The sequence below is a fragment of the Gymnodraco acuticeps genome, unplaced genomic scaffold (genome assembly GCF_902827175.1).
Source record: "Gymnodraco acuticeps unplaced genomic scaffold, fGymAcu1.1, whole genome shotgun sequence".
Lineage (NCBI taxonomy): Eukaryota > Metazoa > Chordata > Actinopteri > Perciformes > Bathydraconidae > Gymnodraco > Gymnodraco acuticeps.
Genome location: NW_022990924.1, coordinates 247,707 through 266,274, shown reverse-complemented (window position 1 = coordinate 266,274; position 18,568 = coordinate 247,707). Strand labels below are relative to the sequence as shown.

At 40.1% G+C, this 18,568-nt stretch overlaps 1 protein-coding gene across 1 annotated transcript in view; it reads right to left on the bottom strand.

Moving 5' to 3' along the window:
- Nucleotides 1–18,568, bottom strand: part of nbas (NBAS subunit of NRZ tethering complex) — a 216,955-nt gene that overhangs the window by 78,637 nt on the left and 119,750 nt on the right. Inside the window, 4 exon segments of the mRNA XM_034234085.1 lie at nt 999–1,339; nt 7,561–7,811; nt 15,430–15,540; nt 16,404–16,627. Of these exon segments, the coding sequence (XP_034089976.1) occupies nt 999–1,339; nt 7,561–7,811; nt 15,430–15,540; nt 16,404–16,627 (927 nt within the window).

Genomic DNA, 18,568 nt, shown 5'->3' with positions numbered 1-18,568 from the left:
TGTAATTATGTGGCTGACATTTCTTGTGCAATTTTATAATTTCTTTTATAAATCATGACTGGTACGTATGTGCTTTGAGGCGACACAGTGAGGATGTGAGACAGAATAATGTATTTAAAATTAGAAAAGGGATTTTGACGTTCAAATTTTTTAGCCCAGGGGCAGGGGAGACGGCCTGTCGGACGATGGAGGTGTGAGGAATGTGACAGTTTGATCAAGTGATCGAAACCCCCCACGGTCTTTCCTTTGAGACAATATGAGTCCTGTTCTGGGTGGCTGCCTGGATCCAATACCTTCTGTGCTGCAATTACTAATTGTCAGTCTGCCAAACTTCTACCAGTTACTGTCTGAGCTGAACTGTGTAATACTACTTTCCCTCTGCTCTGTCTGCCATATGGTTATATTATGAAAAAGGCTGGATATCAGGAGGAGACATCGAAAAATCACTAAAATGACTGTGCAGTATAGAAAAGACAAAGCCAAAGACAACATATGTTTGTAAGCTTAACCTCAAAGTTAGATTGCAGTAGTCAGCTTGACAAAAACCAATAGTACTCTTCAATTGGATTTTGGATAATTACAGAATATAAACTCGGTGTAAAAAAAATAAATAATCAAACTTCCTTGTTCGATGTTTGGCAAGATGAGTACTTTTTAAGCGTAATCCAATAGCCAAAAACAAAAAGCTAATGTTTGGCTGTATCACACTCCACCAGGGTGACTTGGCGACTATGGTCCCTAAAACAGCTTATTTAAGACACATAAAAGCTTAAAAAATGACGAGTTGGGTATTTACAAATGTTTTTTTTCTGTAAAAAAAACGGAATAATAAAACACTTATGTTTTGTTTTCATTTATCTAACGAAAGACCCATTCAAAAACCATATTCAAAACAAATTGAGCGAAACAGGTATTATATTCAAATTGATATCCTTGTTTTTGGACTCTTTCATCCAGCCCTCTTGCAACACTATTGTTTTTTTTTTTTTTTGGCTTACACGTTCGGCTGCATCAGGTGAGAAGGTGATGCTGTCCAGGAAGTGGACGGCGTCTGCAGGGACCAGCCTGTCCAGGTATTTGCTGCAAGTGTCGTACGCATGGAGGTATTCCTGATCACTCTGTGGGGGTCTCTTCAGCAGCTGGGGGTCTCCTTTCCAAAACAGCTTCTGCAGCCACACTGCGTGGACTGCACTGGGGGATAATGTTGCCCCCCCACCACCGAGTGCGGGCAGCCGGTTAGAGAGTTTGGAGATGGACAGAACGTTCTGACTGGTCAGGACCGGTTGTAGGATCAACAACGGGTCAGACGACTCATCAGTGAGCTTCTGGTAGTTCAAACCTGCGGAAGAAATCATTTATTATTTAGACACACAACGATGTTGCGCATTTAATGTATGCTGACATTTGTCATTTTAAATGTTTTTTAAATTATGATGAGTACAACTTTAAAGATGTGTTTTCCACTGCACCTAAACGTCATGCTTATAGTGTATTGTGTGTTTAAAAGCAAAAATAAAACATCACAATCATCGTCCTTCACATGTTCAAACCTCTCTTAAGGGAAATATTCAAAGTGCAACAGAGTAATGCGATGAATAAAGAACACGACCTTTGCATTCATGTTTAGATTTACACTGGGACACATAGCACACAAACTTCTTCTCATTCCTACTCTTGAAAACACAAACAGGCATTTTCAGGCTAGAGAATACATTGTAAAGGACATCTGCATTTACTTGCCGAAGCAGAAAATAATAGCTGCATTGTGTTAGAACAGGGGTGGGGAACCTCCAGGCCCCCGGGCCGTATACGGCCCGCGAGACCATTTGGTGTGGCCCTCGAGGTAATTTATAAACACACGCAAAAAAGAAAAAAATTAAAGAAATCTAGACCGCAAAATAATTAAACATGTGAGTGCCTGTTTTTCCTGGCCAAGGTCAGGGTCCTTGAACACAACACAAGCCTAACGTGTCATCATGTGGTATATGTCTCGTCTGACAGGAGTGTAGTTCTGACGGGGAGCACCAGAACGCCGCTCTGCTCCGGCACTTCCAAAAATTGCAGTACCCACCCATAAGGAGCCGTACATATGCTGCAGTTTTTGCGTGGCTGTGTCTTAGTTGTAAGCCCAGTGGCGATCTGTCATACTGATCATACAGTCAATAACTTTGTTGTTATTAGCATCTGGTTAGCTAGCTATGCTAACGAATATAAGAAGCTTTTTCTACAACCAGTGAGGTAAAGGCACATCTGGGCATGATCATTATAGTTATAAAACAAATAAGAGAATAAAGTAAACAGGTATAAAATACTATATGACAGTAAAAAAAAAGTTGTGGAAAGTGATTTGTAAAATACCCATAAAGAAAAAGAAAATCTTCTTACAGTTCTGTTTCATCTGGGTGTTGAGAGATGTATCCATAGATCTCCTAATGTTGCTCTCAAAGTGCACCAGATTGATGCTTTTAACTTCAACATTTAAAAAAACAAATCTTCCCGGGGGAGCATGCATGCCCCCGGACCCCCCTAGAGGAGGTTTGGTCCCCCCCCACTTAAATCATGTTCACAGGAGTCTAAATACATTTGCACACATATTGTGTCCATATCTCTCTGTTTTGGTGGTCATGCCACAACCGTGCACGTGCAAGCATGCATGAGTCATGGCAAGATATCTGGATTAAGAGGTTGCTTTTTCTTTTCACAGAAAGGTGAAATTAGTGGGCTGTGATTTTAGTATTTTTAAGCAGAGGTCAATAATTTGTACGGCCCTCGGAGGATGTTGAAAACATTGAAATGGCCCTTGAGAGGAAAAAGGTTCCCCACCCCTGTGTTAGAAGAACTAACAGATAAATACTACAGCATACCAAACACTTGTTCAGAAAGAGGCTTTCACTAACCATATGGGGAAACGGTGCAGCACTTGCAGGATAATTACAGTGATTATATATGTAGAGGTTGTTCAATATTCCATTACATGTAGGAATGGGCAAAGAGGAGCGCACGGAAGAGTGTAAAAGGTTGATGTGAACAACAAAGAGAGGCTGTGTGGGAAAATGGTGCCGTCTGCATCCGAACAAAAGTGTCTGTGGATCTGCTTGTGCGCTTCATGACTCCTAACGCTGCAGTACTGTGTGTGTGTGTGTGTGTGTGTGTGTGTGTGTGTGTGTTTTTGAAACACAGAGAGCAAGTGGTGTGCTCTTGGTCTCCAGTGCCATCAGACAGACACATTACTGTGGCAATACCACAGCCTGTCTGGGCTTTAAATATTTAACACAGGTCTGCCTGCGGGGAGGCCTCTGTCAACGCTGCTCGGAATCTCACACACACACACACACACACACACACACACACACACACAGACAGACAGCGCAGATAAGAGTTACACGCACTTACACATGCACTCTCTCTGTCTGTCTCCCCCTGCCCCACCCACTCATCATTCTGCCTCTGTCTCTTCCCCACCCCAAGCCGCAGCAGCTCATCCCCTTCCTCAGGAGACCCCGCTCAGACACTCACCTGATACTGTGTCTGAAATTGTGATGAATATAAGACACACATCAGCTGTCTCTACATTGTCTGAGTGTTGTACTTTAGCTCACACGTGTCTGCTCAGGACTGCAAATAAGTCATGTAATGTGGGTGGGTGTGTGAGTGTGTGAGTGTGTGTGTTAGAGTTGGAGCGAGTAGATAGCTGTTTGCGCTTGAGACACCACAACAGCCTGGGTGTCAATTCTGTTAAAATCCTGAGGCTGGGTTGAGTTTTACCAGTTTGTCAACGTGTGTGTGTGTGTGTGTGTGTGTGTGTGTGTGTGTGTGTGTGTGTGTGTGTGTGTGTGTGTGTGTGTGTGTGTGTAAGAAATAGAGAGAGAAAGACTTACAGTACAGACAGCGTTAGTTTGTACTTGTCAATGTCACAAAGTCAGAATGTGACAGTATGTGAATCGCTTCGGTGACATAATGTATGTATGTAATATATTTGATTGCTAACGTGTATTATTGTATAAAACAATTATTCAACTGTAGCTGTGTACCACAGAATGTGCTAAACCCACAGCTATTGTCCAATCAGACTATAGCAACAGTAACAAGGCATTGCAGTACCTTGGGATTTCTCTTCATGTTAAAGCCAGGTGCTGCTTTTTTTCATTCATTTCTGGTTTAGACTTCTAACTTCCAACTCTTTTCACAGCAGATCCTCATGCTTATAGTATTGCGTTTATAATGAGCAAAAATAAAAAATTGTCATCGTCCTTGTGCTGTACACATAACTGTGGCTCACATGTTCAAACCTCTTAAGGGAAATATCCAACAGAGTAATGCGATTAATAAAGAATACGACCGTACACATTTATGTTTAGATTTACACTGGGATATATAGCACACAGTTCTTTTCACTCCTACTCTTGAAAACACAAACAGGCATTTTCACGCTAGAGAATACATTGTAAAGGACATCTGCATTTACTTGACGAAGCAGAAAATAATAGCTGCATTATGTTAGAACAGGGGTGGGGAACCTTTTTCTTATCAAGGGCCATTTCAATTTTCAGAACATCCTCCGAGGGCCGTACAAATGATTGAACTCAACCTCTGCTAAAAAAAACTAAAATCAAAGCCCATTCATTTTGCCTTTCTTTCCTGCTGTGCAAAGAAAAAGCAACCTCTTAATCCAGATATCTGATATTCTGTTTTATTTTCAATGTTTTTATGTTATGCTTTGGAGAGAGTCTGTAAAAGGCATAAGGACCAAAATGCAAACACTCATAGCAGGTACCTTGAATTCCAGGAATGTAATGAAAACTTAAATGCAACAAACTGAGGAACACTGGATACTAAACTGCACAATGAGTGAACACAACAGAAACTAACACGGCAAAACCAGGTGAACATAATCATTCGTCCATTCCTCCTGGAAAGACATTCTGCATCCACCTTTCTCTTTTTAATACTCGCCATATTAAGTTTTCTGCTATCAATGACAGTGACACTTACGGTCTCGTTTAATATTGAAGACGTGACGTGAGATATACCACGTGATGACGTTACGCTTGTGTTGTGTTCAAGGAACCCGGCCTTGGCCAGGAAAAACAAGCAGTCGCTTGTTTAATTCTATTGCGGTCTAGATTTCTTTAAATTGTTTTATTGCAGTTAATTATTTATTTTTTGCGTGTGTTTATAAATTACCTCGAGGGCCGTATCAAATGGTCTCGCGGATCGTATACGGCCCTGAGGCCGGAGGTTCCCCACCCCTGTGTTAGAAGAACTAAAAGCGAAATACAGACTTCTTACTTCCAACTCTTTTCACAGCAGACATTTTAACTTGCCAAAGCAGGAAAGGACATTATTAATGTTTTCAATTAATAATTTCCCCATTCAATTTAGGTGAGCCAGTTCATAGGCTCTGGTATTATGCATGCTAACTCGATGACATGCAAGAATGAAGTCGGAGTTGAGAGACAACGATGTTAACAAGTAGCCAGTATAAGCTAATTTTAAGCAAAATAAGTGCATAGCGTTCCGAGATCCACACAGACCCTGCATACAATCAAAGCCCGCTGGATTAACAAATACTACAAACAGAATGCAGAGTACTTCCAATACCAACATCTTGTCCCATATAAATGCAGAATATATTTGTAAAGAGGTAAAGACAATGTTTTGGCCAACTCAAAGATTGGATGTTAATTTTATTTTATAGCTGGCTAAAGCAGAATAAATCAGCCAGTTTTTATTTAATCTGGCATTATCAGCAATCACTGGCCGTAAATGAGAAATCTGCTTTTTTTAATTTAATTTTAAAGGCAAAAAAGACATTGTTTAAAAATGATCTGAAAAGTTGAGTTTTAATTCTGCAACCACTTTCATTTTCAACTACACATGCAAGGCTAGATAACAGATGTAACAAAACCCAAAGAGTTAGAAGCTAATCTAGTGATTAAGTCATTGTGAGGGAGAACAACTCAGGTGAAGCAGTGGCAGTGAGGGTTTCTTTAGTTCCATTACCTCATGTGAAAATGCCCAAAAGTCTGGCTGCATGAGTCAAAAGTGTGTGTATGTGATTTGTGAATAAGACATGTGTCACCGGTTAAAGCTGTGGTGTTATCCGGAGCAGAAGGAGGAAGTGAGGCGTGAAAACACAGCTGACACCCGGCTGACCTTTACTGAACTTCATCGAGAAGTGACACCACCTCCACTTGTACACAAAAAAGTTGGAGCGGCCGAGCCGGACCGCTGAACCAGTGACACGCTACAACCTGGACATGACGTCCTTCGAGGCAGAGCTGCCATGAAAATCTAAGTGGAAACAGCATCTCACTGCCATGCAGAGCTGTTTCAGGAGCTTGGTGTTCGAGAGAATGACATTTCATACAGAGATGGATTGCCTCCCCTGTCCTTTACAGGAAAAGGTGAATATTTATTTATTTGTTTAATTCCTGTGGCTTTTCTATTTTGGAATAACATGGGAGCTGGTGGAGAAAAAAAGCAATGGAGTACAACAGAATGAGATAGAGATAAAAGCAGTATTATATATTAAAGGGAATATTGAATTTGTCCTTTGCACAGAAAACTGTGCCACTGCGAGGTACAGATGTAAGATCTTGTGAGATCAGTGGCTTGAGGTTATCTACTGACTTGAAGGAACATCAACATCACTATGCGAGTCATCAATCATGTCAAGAAGGATGATGTTCACTGGACTTACATTCTTGACATTACATGTAAAGGCTTCCGGCTGATTTTCCACCAATAATAGAGGCACACTCACCCTTGGAAGGCTAGGCTGCTTTGTGGCATATATTTGCTCAGAAACATCCTTCATTGTTTGGCAAATTGGAGCTTTTGTTGATGCTGTACCATTAGAAAATACTTAATGAGGTTTTTCTAAGCAGGCCATTACTGAGCAAAAGCAAATTAATTCCTTTTATTTATTCAAAATGTCCTGATGAAAAGGAAGAACTACACACCTTAAACCCCTATAATTTAACTTAAAGGTCCCAGATCATGCATTGTAGCATCCCATAAACCCCTCTGTTTCAGCCCTGTTTCAAAAGTGCTGATTCTCTGTCTGTTACTTTAGATGAAAATAAGGAGCCCCTCCCCACGCCCCTCTGAGAGATATTTGGTTAAAAAGAACACAATGGTGCTCTAGGAGCAGATTCAGGTAATAAGGTGTGGTGTGACCTTGGTTGGTGATTGGCTAATGGTTACACAAGCCAAAAAAAAACGTTATGACATCATAAAGTGGCCACAATCTGATCAGCTCATTTTCAGACAGGTTTTTATATAAATGGATCAGGACAAAAAGTGAGTGAATCTTTTTTCCTGAAACTTTCAGAATCTCTTTACACAGAGGGGACACATGTTGATGTATAAAATACATGGAAAAGTGGATTTTGCATAATAGGAGACCTTTAATTAGATTTTAGATGCAAACTGCATCCATTGGTTCGATGGGTTGCCATGCTTGTCACTGGTCCTCAATCTTAACAACCCACTAGATTTGCATTAGCTGTGCCATATGCTTTATAAAAACGAATTAAGAAAAATCAATGGTCTTACCGTTGGCAACAGCTCCAAACTTCCTGAGCAGTTTGACATGGGAGTCTGGTTTGATGATGGTGGTGACGTGAGGCTCGCAGCCAGCGGAGTTTAGTAAGGTGTAGTAGTACAGCAGGCGGCCCAGGTCTGTTCCCTCCACAGTGGGCAGAACATATTTGGTCATGTGGCTGTAAAAGGGCTCAGGGTTGATCTTTAAAGTGTCAAACAGGCAGAGGGACTCGCTCCGGGATTCAATGTCCTTGGTGGAAAGGCTGGATGAGAAGAAGGAAATAAATGAGAAAAAAAAACGATGAGGATTTGTAAATGAATGTCAAAATCCACAGCAATATAAACATACATCAAAAATCTTGCCCATCCCAAGTTCAAAGCGGTTACATTTGTAAACACCTGCTGTGCGAGATATGTCTTCTCTATGGTGAGTGTCCATTGGTAGACAGGTATTTAAACACTGAACAGTAGTTTTCGGGCATTACAATTCCTGATGTACTTGGGAAAGAAATGGGGGAAAATTAAGATCTAAGTTTTCTTATAACAGCAGTAACCACCATGCCTGGGAAAGATAAGAGAAAACAGCAATACTGACAAACTGAACATTTAATAAACACAACACAAAAAGAATCAAAGGAAGAAGAAAACCAGCCCTGGGGACTATTTGATGGCAAAGTAGTATTTGAAAACAGAAGTGGAAAAACAGCACTGTGATCTGCAGGCTTATCACCAAAGATACAGTCCCGCGGTAAAAGAGGAGCATTTCACTGAATACAACTGAGAATACATTTAAGAACGTGGTGAACGCAGACATAACAAAATCGGAACAAATTGTGAAAAAGTGAAGAAAATAATGAAGAATGCGATGTGGAAATGCTCAGAGTGTGGAAGACATCCGTGTTGTTATTAGCGATTTGTTCACTTGCTTTCGCTTTCTATAAACAAGTTTTACCACCGAACTCAAAGCAGGTGGTCTGAAGAATAAGAGGACAAGTAAAAGCAACACAAGCAAAACTCGAGAGAGGAGCCATTGGGAAAAGAAAACCTGAGATAACCGCAAACAAAAGGTCAAACAAGGGAAGATACAAAGAATAAAGAGGCTGAGGCAAAGAAAAGCTAACTGCTGCTAGTCACTGAGGGGCTCTAGGCAATCTGTGTCTGTCCGGGAGTGTGTTTGTGTTCGAGTCTGTTCATCTGTCAGAACGGGACGGCATCAAAGAACACAATGTCTCCTTAGGGCCCTCCATCAGAGCTCGCTGGGAGGCTCTCGCTAATGAAAAAACATAGGCAGCGGCAGCAGGGTGGAGGCAACTGACAATAAGCTCAATAATGTAAATAACACTAATTATCCTCACAACAGGGGCTCTAATAAGACCAGTCAACAAGAACAACTAGGCAAAGACTCTCTCAGTCACTTTTCCCTCTCTCCTTCCTAAGTGTACACACTCACAGGCAGCATGATCAATGTCTGATGTTTGATTCTTTTAATCACATTAGCTCCGCAGTGACTGAAAGCTGAACAATGGAAACAACTCGTCCAGGTACGACTGTTTGAGGGAGGTTAAAAGTGTTCCTTTGGCAGGCGCACGTTGGCAGCAGTGAATGGTGGATTACGCCCAGTGTTGATGTAAGCTTCTGCTTTCCTGTGTGTGTTACTTTAGTTCTTCAAAGCCACGTTGTAGTCTCCGCTTTGTCTTTCTTCTCTATCCAGAGACAAAAAGTGTTTAGTGCGTCTCTTTGCTCAGGTTGTAAGCACCTTTTCTCTTCCAAAGCTTTCTGCATCTCTGTGTCCCACTATGTGCTGCACGTGTCATTTGCTACTGCTGGTATTTCTCTCTGTTTACACAATCCCCTCGCTCTATCTCTGTTATCATGTGGCTGTAAAATCAGGAGATTCTCATTATCTCAATCTTTTCTTGTTTGTTTTCAAAAGCCGGAGAATGGGCCGATTTAATACGGTCGAGTATTCCTCATTCTCTTCCTGATCCAGCTGTTCTTCTCCCTTCTTAGATTACCATATGGTCTCTTCCACCATGTCCAAACAAATAAGCTTTAATATCCTAAAATTCAGAGGCATATTCAATTGCCATGATAATATTAGAGCCAGATTCAAACTCTACGAGGGCTTTGGCTGAGCAGTGATGGTAATTTAGCATGTCATGGTTTGAATAAATGCATCATTTTTTTTAAATGATCGGCACTGCTAATTTGTTTACAGATAACGGTCCAGCAGGGGGTTGTAAAAGTGTATTTGTGTGGCGCAGTACAATGGCACTCATACATTGACAGTGAGAGGTACGCTGCAGAGGCATGGTGCAGTTTGTCATTGTGAGGCCAGTTTTTTCGGCTTATGACACAACTTATTAGCAAGTGTTAGCATACAAACAAACACCAGAACCAGGTCTTCACACACCCTAAACAAAAGACACATTTCTTCTTAGAAAACAGCAATATACAAAATAATTATGTATGGTTTATGTATGAAAATTACAACTGCTTAATTAGGTATGAGCAATTACCCTTACACACAAATTACCAAATAAATGACTGATCTTTATACGTTAAGAATACAATACATATCATTTCGAACCTTAAGTTTCTGTTTTCAACATTTCCTCAATTTTTGCTCCATATTTGGTCTCCTCCCAGCGCTGAGAAAAATATCTGAATTTAGCTGCCAAATGCTCCACTTTGTTCACTAGCTAGTCTGATTTTTCATTTCATTTTTTCATTTTCAGTCTTTATTTCGAACAGATTAAAAAAATAACAAATAAAAAATAACAAATGTGAAAAACAGAATACCGTATTGTTATAATACAGTATTTTGGTTCTGGGAAGATTTCACTATAAGCCACCTAGTGCGTTTTGAAATAATGCTAATGGGAACATTGAGAGAGAACCAAATGACTGATGAGGCTCATGCAAATGTCATTAGTTTTGCAATTATTTGGTCATAAACCAAAGTACTGAACTAATTAAAACCTTGACCTGGTGTCTTGAGCAATGTGGTGCACCAACCACCTGACCAAATGAAATGAACCATCCCTGAACACAAGCTGCCAGAGTAGCTAAACTATATGATGATGATTGATGATTCAACTTATTGTCATTACGTAGTACAGGTACTATGTAACAAAACGGTTTCTCTGCATTTGACCCATCCTAGTGTTAGGAGCAGTGGGCTGCCATTATGTACGGCGCCCGGGGAGCAGTGTAGGGAACGGTGCCTTGCTCAGGGACACCTCGGAAGCACTTGGTCTTTCCGGGACTTGAACTGGTGACCTTCCAGTTGCCAAGCCAAGTCCCTATGGACTTCGCCACCGCCGCCCTATAGAGGTTACATGTGAGAAATTCATTTTCTAATGGAACAAACGTAATTCCCAAAAACGTATGCAAAGAGAATTGAGAAAGTTAGAATTTAAGCTGATTGTCTATGTGCCATACATGTATTGTAACTCTTAACTACAGTCAGAAAGACTCCTTTGGTTTTACTGAATCAATTCCTGAACAAAAAGGTTATGCAGCTGTATTTCTTAGTCTTCCTGCTGGTTCTCCCCAACGGCTCGAGGAAGCGTGCTTACACAGTCACGCTCCAGGCTCAAACCTTGTACAGTGTCTGAGGACAGCACATCAATAATCCCTGAGCACCAGAACCAGCAGCAGCTGAACACCAAGAATGTTTCTGACCCGTGTGAGTAGCAACAGCATGACCCTCCTTCCCACTGAATGCTACAACTGTGCCTTTTTTATTCTGGACAGGAAAGCTCATCAGCATTCTCAGCACATTCACATGAACACAGAGCAAGATGCAAGCTCTCAGTGACAGCAGATATTGTGTATATTGTCATGTTTCATTGTTAAGCTATTGGCATATCAGAAACCCTTGTAACGTGACAAAAATAGTCACTTTCAACTGATTTACATTTTTCTTAAAAGCTCAAAATACACAATATGCAACATGACATGAAAGCCTACCGAGATAAAACGGTCAAGGTGAAACTACAGTCATGGGTAAGAGGTGGGAATCTATGGCTGGGTGAATGCTGTTCATAATGTTCTTGGAGTTTATCTAATTAGTATTCCATAAAGTAGAAGTATAAGATAAAGATAAGATAAGATGTACTTTACTGATCCCAATTTGGGAAATGTTTGCGTTGCAGCGGCATAAAAGACAAGGTATTGCACATAATTAAAAAGAGTAGAAATAAACTATTCTAATATAAATATTCAAAGTATGGTTTGAATGAAGAATATTTTATATTGATGCAAGAAATGGTCAATTATTATGAAATGATGACTTAATGGGAGCGGTTGGAAAGTACATCCCAACATATGGTAAAATATAATCATGATACTTAAGTCACAGTATATTATCTTGATTCATGGTTCACAAAACTATATTACTACCATTACTTCAGTCATAACGCGATATTATCCTAATACAAGTCACGTTAAAATACTATTGCCATTGTTAAGTAAAAAAACATTCATTTTGTAATATCAAATATCCTGCCATATGCTGCTAATTGTGATAACATATACAACTTGCCATTAGTGTATCGATAATTGTATCGATACACTAACGGCAAGTTGTATGGCAATTGTTAGGGGATACTAATTGCTAGGGGATACTAATTGCCAATACTAGGGGATACTATGCTGTATGGATTTTTTATTTCACCCCTGCTGTATGGTATTTGCCAATTTCTGACGTAATTTGAACTTTTATTTGATGATGAGGTCACCAAATGTGCAATTATGAAGGAGTGGGTACAGATTTCAAAGATGTCGTCTGAGGACGTCTCGGAGGATTCCTCATTAGACTCAAAGCAAAACATGTCTCACTGATGAGTCAGAAGGGAAGGTGCTACAAATAAAAATGTTATTTATCATCATGGGCTCATTTGAGGGAGAAGCAGCACAAGCACTCAGCGGCTGATGGTGGCAGGTAAAAACTGAAATTGTGAGTTTTATGTTTTTAAAGGTCAGACGGGATGTTTGTTTGGAATCGGCTATCTCACTGTCGTCTGATGTGAAACGCATTACTTTTGTACCCTGCCTTTACTGATCCAAGTTTCATTTTTAAACTCAACAAAAGCCTGAAAAGACCTACAACAATAAACAATGAGGTAAAAGCTGTGATGGACAAATGTTTCAAATCTTGAGAAGCCATTAACTTAAAGGTGGGGTAGGTAATTTTGGAGAAACCAGCTCGAGTGCGCTAAAATTTGAAAATACACAGCCGGAACAAATCTGCCACTTCCTTACAGAGCCCCTCCTCCAACACACACGAACGCGCACATGACCAATGAGGGCACGAGATAAGTTTGGGCACAGATGGAAGGCTGACAGGCAGGTAGGCCATCCAGTTACTTTAGCCGGGCTGGCTAAAATGATTGGTTGTGCTTTTTACAGTACTATGGCTTCCACAGATGACATTTTTTATGGATTTTGTGTCAAAGCACTTAAGATATTCATTGCTATCGGGATGTTAAGAGCATTCCATGGAATATAACAAAAAGTGTATCCCGAGCCGGTTTCTCAAACTTACCTACCCCACCTTTAATTCTAATTGCAGAAAAAAAGGCAGTGCCAACAGAGGTAGAGTACAACCGAATTGGCAGCTGATTTCTGAGCACACGTCAACACCCTTCCCGTTTTAGGACACGACCTGTCATTAAAATGTCAATAAAACCAAATGAAATTCTCATCCCTAAAGAGCCCCCGTGTAGATCTACAAAGCCTGACACGCAGCGAGAACAGCTGACGTCGGTGGTGTTTAGCAGGGCATTGATTCCTCTAAAGCGTTTATTCTGTGTTAATAGCAGCGTCTCAGGGACACTCTGGCTCTACCATCCATCTCTGCTCCCCTCCATCCATCTCCCCCATCCTCCCCTCCGCTCTCCCTCCCTGCACACACTGACTCAAAGTGTATTTCTCCTCCTAAAGACCTTTCTCTACGTCCTGCTCTTTGTAACACTTAACGACAAATGCTCCACAGCTTTTCCCTCACATTTACCTTAAATGAATAAATGTGTTTTTCTAAGACACCCCTAATTAGTGCTTGATTCTCAAGAGCTGCACAGCTAAGTAAACTATTCATATTCAATGCTGCTTTCTGTTAAATGCCAAAAATGAATGAACCAATCATTTTCTAAGCCAGAAATCCCTCCTTCACTACCAGTTTGATCCATTGTTTTATTCTGAAGGTTAATACAGAGAGGTTTGTTTATATATCATTCATAGCCTGATAAATATAACATGTATTCCTTAAATCGTTGCTAAAAGCATGTTTTCGATTTTATTGAGATACGAAAACATTTCAAATTTCCCCTCGGTAACAACGTTTAAATCTCATATGTCAACAGAATGAATCAAGCATTTTTAACCTGGCTTCATCCCTACGTTCATATTTCTGTTTCATAAGAGTATGCGCATAAGCACATATTTTAAAAGACAATGCATCCTTTGCATATTTATACAAAAACAAAATATTTTCTACAATTTGTATTACAAAAAATCATTTTCTTAATCTATGAGTGAAAGTGTTTACCCTTTTTGCTTTTAGTGTCTCCTCTTGGCTCTGGGTTGATTCAAAGTCTGATTAATATTTACAGACTGCTCCTGTAGATTACAACATCACGAGTGATTGGCCTCTTTTTTCCTGGGGGGGTTTCCTATGTACTCATTTATTCGCATCTCATACCTAGACTACAGCAACTCCCTCCCAGATAAAGGGAGTCCAGACTGTTGCTTCCTGTCTGGTGTTCAAACACCATTCAAATACTTCAACTCCATTCAGATCCTCAGTTAACAATACCGATATTGCATCCAGTTCAAGATGCTCGTTCTGACCTGCAGGGCAGTGAAAAAGAAAGCTCTGACCTGGCCTTTGAGCCGAATGGAAACAAATGTAAAGCAACAGAAAGACTCTTGTTATCGCCCTTAACCCACGTATCTGGCCTCCGAACTGGATTTGATCCCAGGACCCTGCACTGAGGCTGCTTCTACAGACCAGGTGCTGTACTCCATTTCCCTACAGGGATCAATAAGAGTTTAAATTCCATCCCACACCCCTGCTTCTGTCTGTGTGCGTCTTTTCCTTTAAATTTCCCCTCTTCGGCTCTATTTATAGCCTCCGTGTCCATCCATCCGTTTAATCAATACGCATATTGCAGCTGCCTCAAGTCAAGATTATAGTATGAATATTCTTCACACATTTGTCATGATGTTGAGATTTTTGCTAGAAACTCAACGTGGCAGCAGCTGTGGTCGCGGTTTGAAGAAGGTACAGGTTGTAATTTATCGTTAAGCGGAGTCCATAAAGCATTTTGCTTATATCAGAATGCGACAGGGGATATTTATCAAGGATGCACACGAGTTTTCGCACAAACACGCACACACATCTGCTGAAAAGGCATTCTATTAAAACAAGGAAAGGTGCAGAGCTAGTCAGATCCCCGGCTATGAAGTCAGAGAGCAAATAAATTATGGAAATAGACTGACACACTCGCATCGTGTCTCCCTCTAAAACACAACCCCACACACTTTCACAACATGTTTGATTTACTCCAGCGGGGCTTTCAGTGTGCTTTTTATGTAGGCGAGTTCTGTCGTAAATCAGAAGCAGTGTCGATACCAAAACTCATATTTTTTTCATTTTACTTTTTCAGACTTTTGATTATAGTAAGGGAAAGGACGTGCGCACAAACTGAACTGAATAGAAATGAGCATACAGCGATATTAGTTCCTTTATCAAATGCTTTTAGGGTTACTTCAAGTGCGCATAGACTTAACATTTGAAATGATGAGACGAGAAATGCTCAGGCGGAGGTTATGTGAGGGTGTTTGCATTTCTGTGTGTGTGTGCATGTACTGTACCCGCTGTCTGTGAACAGAAACTCGAGGTGAGTCATGTAGACCTCCCACAGAGGAACACTGTAGCGCTTAGCCAGAGACAGAGAGATTCTGTACACGTCGTCCTCCAGCGTCCTAAATAAAAAGAGGGGGAAATAATGATCAGATGCCATCGCGTCAAAACAGGAGGAACCATGTTTAACTCAAAGCTTAGTCTTTTAGATGAAGAAACTGGAATCAGTTTTTTTTGTTTGACTTACTGGAGGTCTATTTTCTTTATAAATGTGCTTTCTGCCAATTCAACGTATTTGTTTTCTTGTATTAATATTGAATTTGTTGAATAAAACAAATACATACAAGGGAATTTACTTTGGTGTGTCATGATGCATACTGTATGTTAACACAGTAGAATGAATTAAGGTAAATATAAAAACGGCAAAGAAATCTATTGAAAAAAACTGATTTAGAATAAAAGTTAATCAATTTTGACAAGACGTATAATTATATAAAAGATAAATCAATATGCCAATTACTGTTAAAGAAATGTGTGCAATGTATCAGAAATTTACATTTTAAAGGTCTTCTATCATGCAAAATGCACTTTTTTAAACATAAATATGTCCCCGGTGTGTCAGGGAACAAAACCCTCTCTTTTCCTCCGTACCCAAATCTCTAAAGACGGGTGATCCAGATTTGCGGCCGGTATGATGTAATATCGGAAATGTGTTATTTTAAAGCTAAGGACCCAAAATCAGCATTTCTCTAACAGGGCTGAAATAGAGGGATATGAGGCATGACTTTAATGGGTGATCTGATAGGTATTTTCATAGACACTTCATAGACATGTTTTTTTATAATTTTGTATACATCTGACACCCATAATAATGATATGCCTAAAAATAGCATGATAGGACACTTTAAAAGAGCTGTGGATTTTAAAGAGGTAGAATTGTGCAGAAAACACTGTATTGACAGTATAAGACCCCGCCCCCATTTACTCTGTGAGGCCGAGGATGGTCTCCTTCTTGTAGTCGCAGTCGGAGCTGAAGCGCTGCACGTCGACCCCCCGGCCCAGCCCCTGTAGCACCTGGGCCTGGGTGAAGTCCGTCAGGCGCTCGTTGTACACGTGCAGCTGGCTGATCAACTTCTGCAGCTCCTCGGGCCAATCAGAATACGCGGACACATGCTGTGTGACCAATCGAATCAGCTCCTTTGGGTCAGCCTGTGAAAAGAGGAAGAAAACTCATGTTTACACACAGACTGCAGCTGAATGGGTTATTTCATGCTGGTAGCCTCACAGAGTAAAAGGATATGAAGTGAGCAGTTGTGCTAAAAGCCACATGTGGTAATCCTGAGAATTACTACACTAAAAACTGCTCTGAATAAAAGAAAATAGAAATTGGAGAGGCAGAGATTTGACCTCTTTGCTGTAGGAGAGTGAACATATTCGCTACAGGTTTTACATTTAAATAAATCATAATAATTGTTCTTTTACTTATTTAAGTCAATTTCACAACATTTTTAGGATGTGAGCTTAGATTCGTGTTGCTAAAGAGAGAACTATCTTCTCCTGGACAAAATACCTAAGTTAAATTAAAAAAGTAACTTTATTCTTAACAAATACTTTGGGGCTAGGTGTCGATTTCGGCTTCTTTTTGGTTTGTGTTTTTTTTGGTGATATTTACCAATATATCCTGAATAAACTTTGAGCACAAAAGCATTTTTTTGATCAGAATGTATATGGAATAATAAAACAATAATCTGAATTGAAATGTGTGTTTCCATCCACTGCTGCAATGCAAATATGAGGAGTAAACAAAGAGGACGTAGAGCTTATTTTAAGTTTTGCCGAAGAATGTTGAGATGATGTAATTGTAACCAGTCAAACCAAACACAAAACAATACTTGGAAATGAGATTTGATTTCAATACATCCCCAGTGGAGCTTGAATGACAATAAAGTCATCGCTTAATCATGTTGTTGTTCTTTTGTCACTTTGTTGTCCATCTAGCACTTTGCTATGATTTGTTCTGAACTATCCACTAATCATTCAACCTCAGCCAAGCATTGAAGTTATGTTTGTCCCGACTTAAGCTTAATTAGTACCGTATGATAGTCTCTTTATGTAATTCAACTTGATATATTCTCCTTTGAGAAACAAAAAGCGCCCTTGAGCACTGGGAAAAGCGCTATATAAATATTATGCTTTCAAAAATATCTTAATTGACGGGCTATTTACTTAATATTTGTACCTTTATTTTCTTTTGGATTCAGTTCTTACACATAAAGCGATGTTGGACATGCACTAAAGTTTAAACATAAGTAAACTGCACTGGAGGTTTTTTATCATTAAACTTTGTCAAGCACTGTGCTCCAAACCCCCTGCACTGTGTGATATATAAAAACGTCATAGGGCTTTTGCTGCTTTTCCGGAACAAACTAATGAGGCCATTTTCACAAATGGCTGCAATTTTCAAAAATTGATGGAAAAAGGTTGAGGAAACCAACTACCCTGGCCTTACTTTTATAACTTCTATAATTGTGCTTCCGCGAACACATTGACTGCATCACCTGAGTTAAATGGGCAAACTCAATATATGCTTTTTTCCCCTACAAGCCTTGAAAATACGGGTAAATGTACCAGGAAACATAATTGCTATGGTGATTCAGGGCTATGGGGAATTTGACGGTGGATACACATTTATGATTGAGAATGTCATGCGCAGGGAGCGGTATGTGAATGTGGCATCTCCCTCATCACCTCTGTTCTAATTAAATGAGCTCCTGAATTTGGTTTTGGCGTCTTATATGCTGTCACCCAGCAGGAAGAGGTGGTTTATTTGTTGATCTTATTTGCATACGGTAATTATTGCTCCTGGAAATGTGTGAGCTCGAAAACTGTGGATGTGTGTGTGTGTCTCTTCCTGCTCTCAGCATGGGTGTGGGTCTTTAGATGTGGCCTTAGCAGCAGTTAGTGTGGCAGATTCTCAGTTCAAAAGCAGGACAGGAGGGAGGGTGAGGAGAAGAAGTAGAAAGAGGAGAATATTAAAAGTGTAAAAAGTCAGAGGGGGGTAAAGGATGTAAGCCAGGAAGAAAGTAATAGAAGGGAGGGAGGAGAGGAGAGTAAAAGTAGTATGTTGGTTAATGCTGGCATAATTTTGGA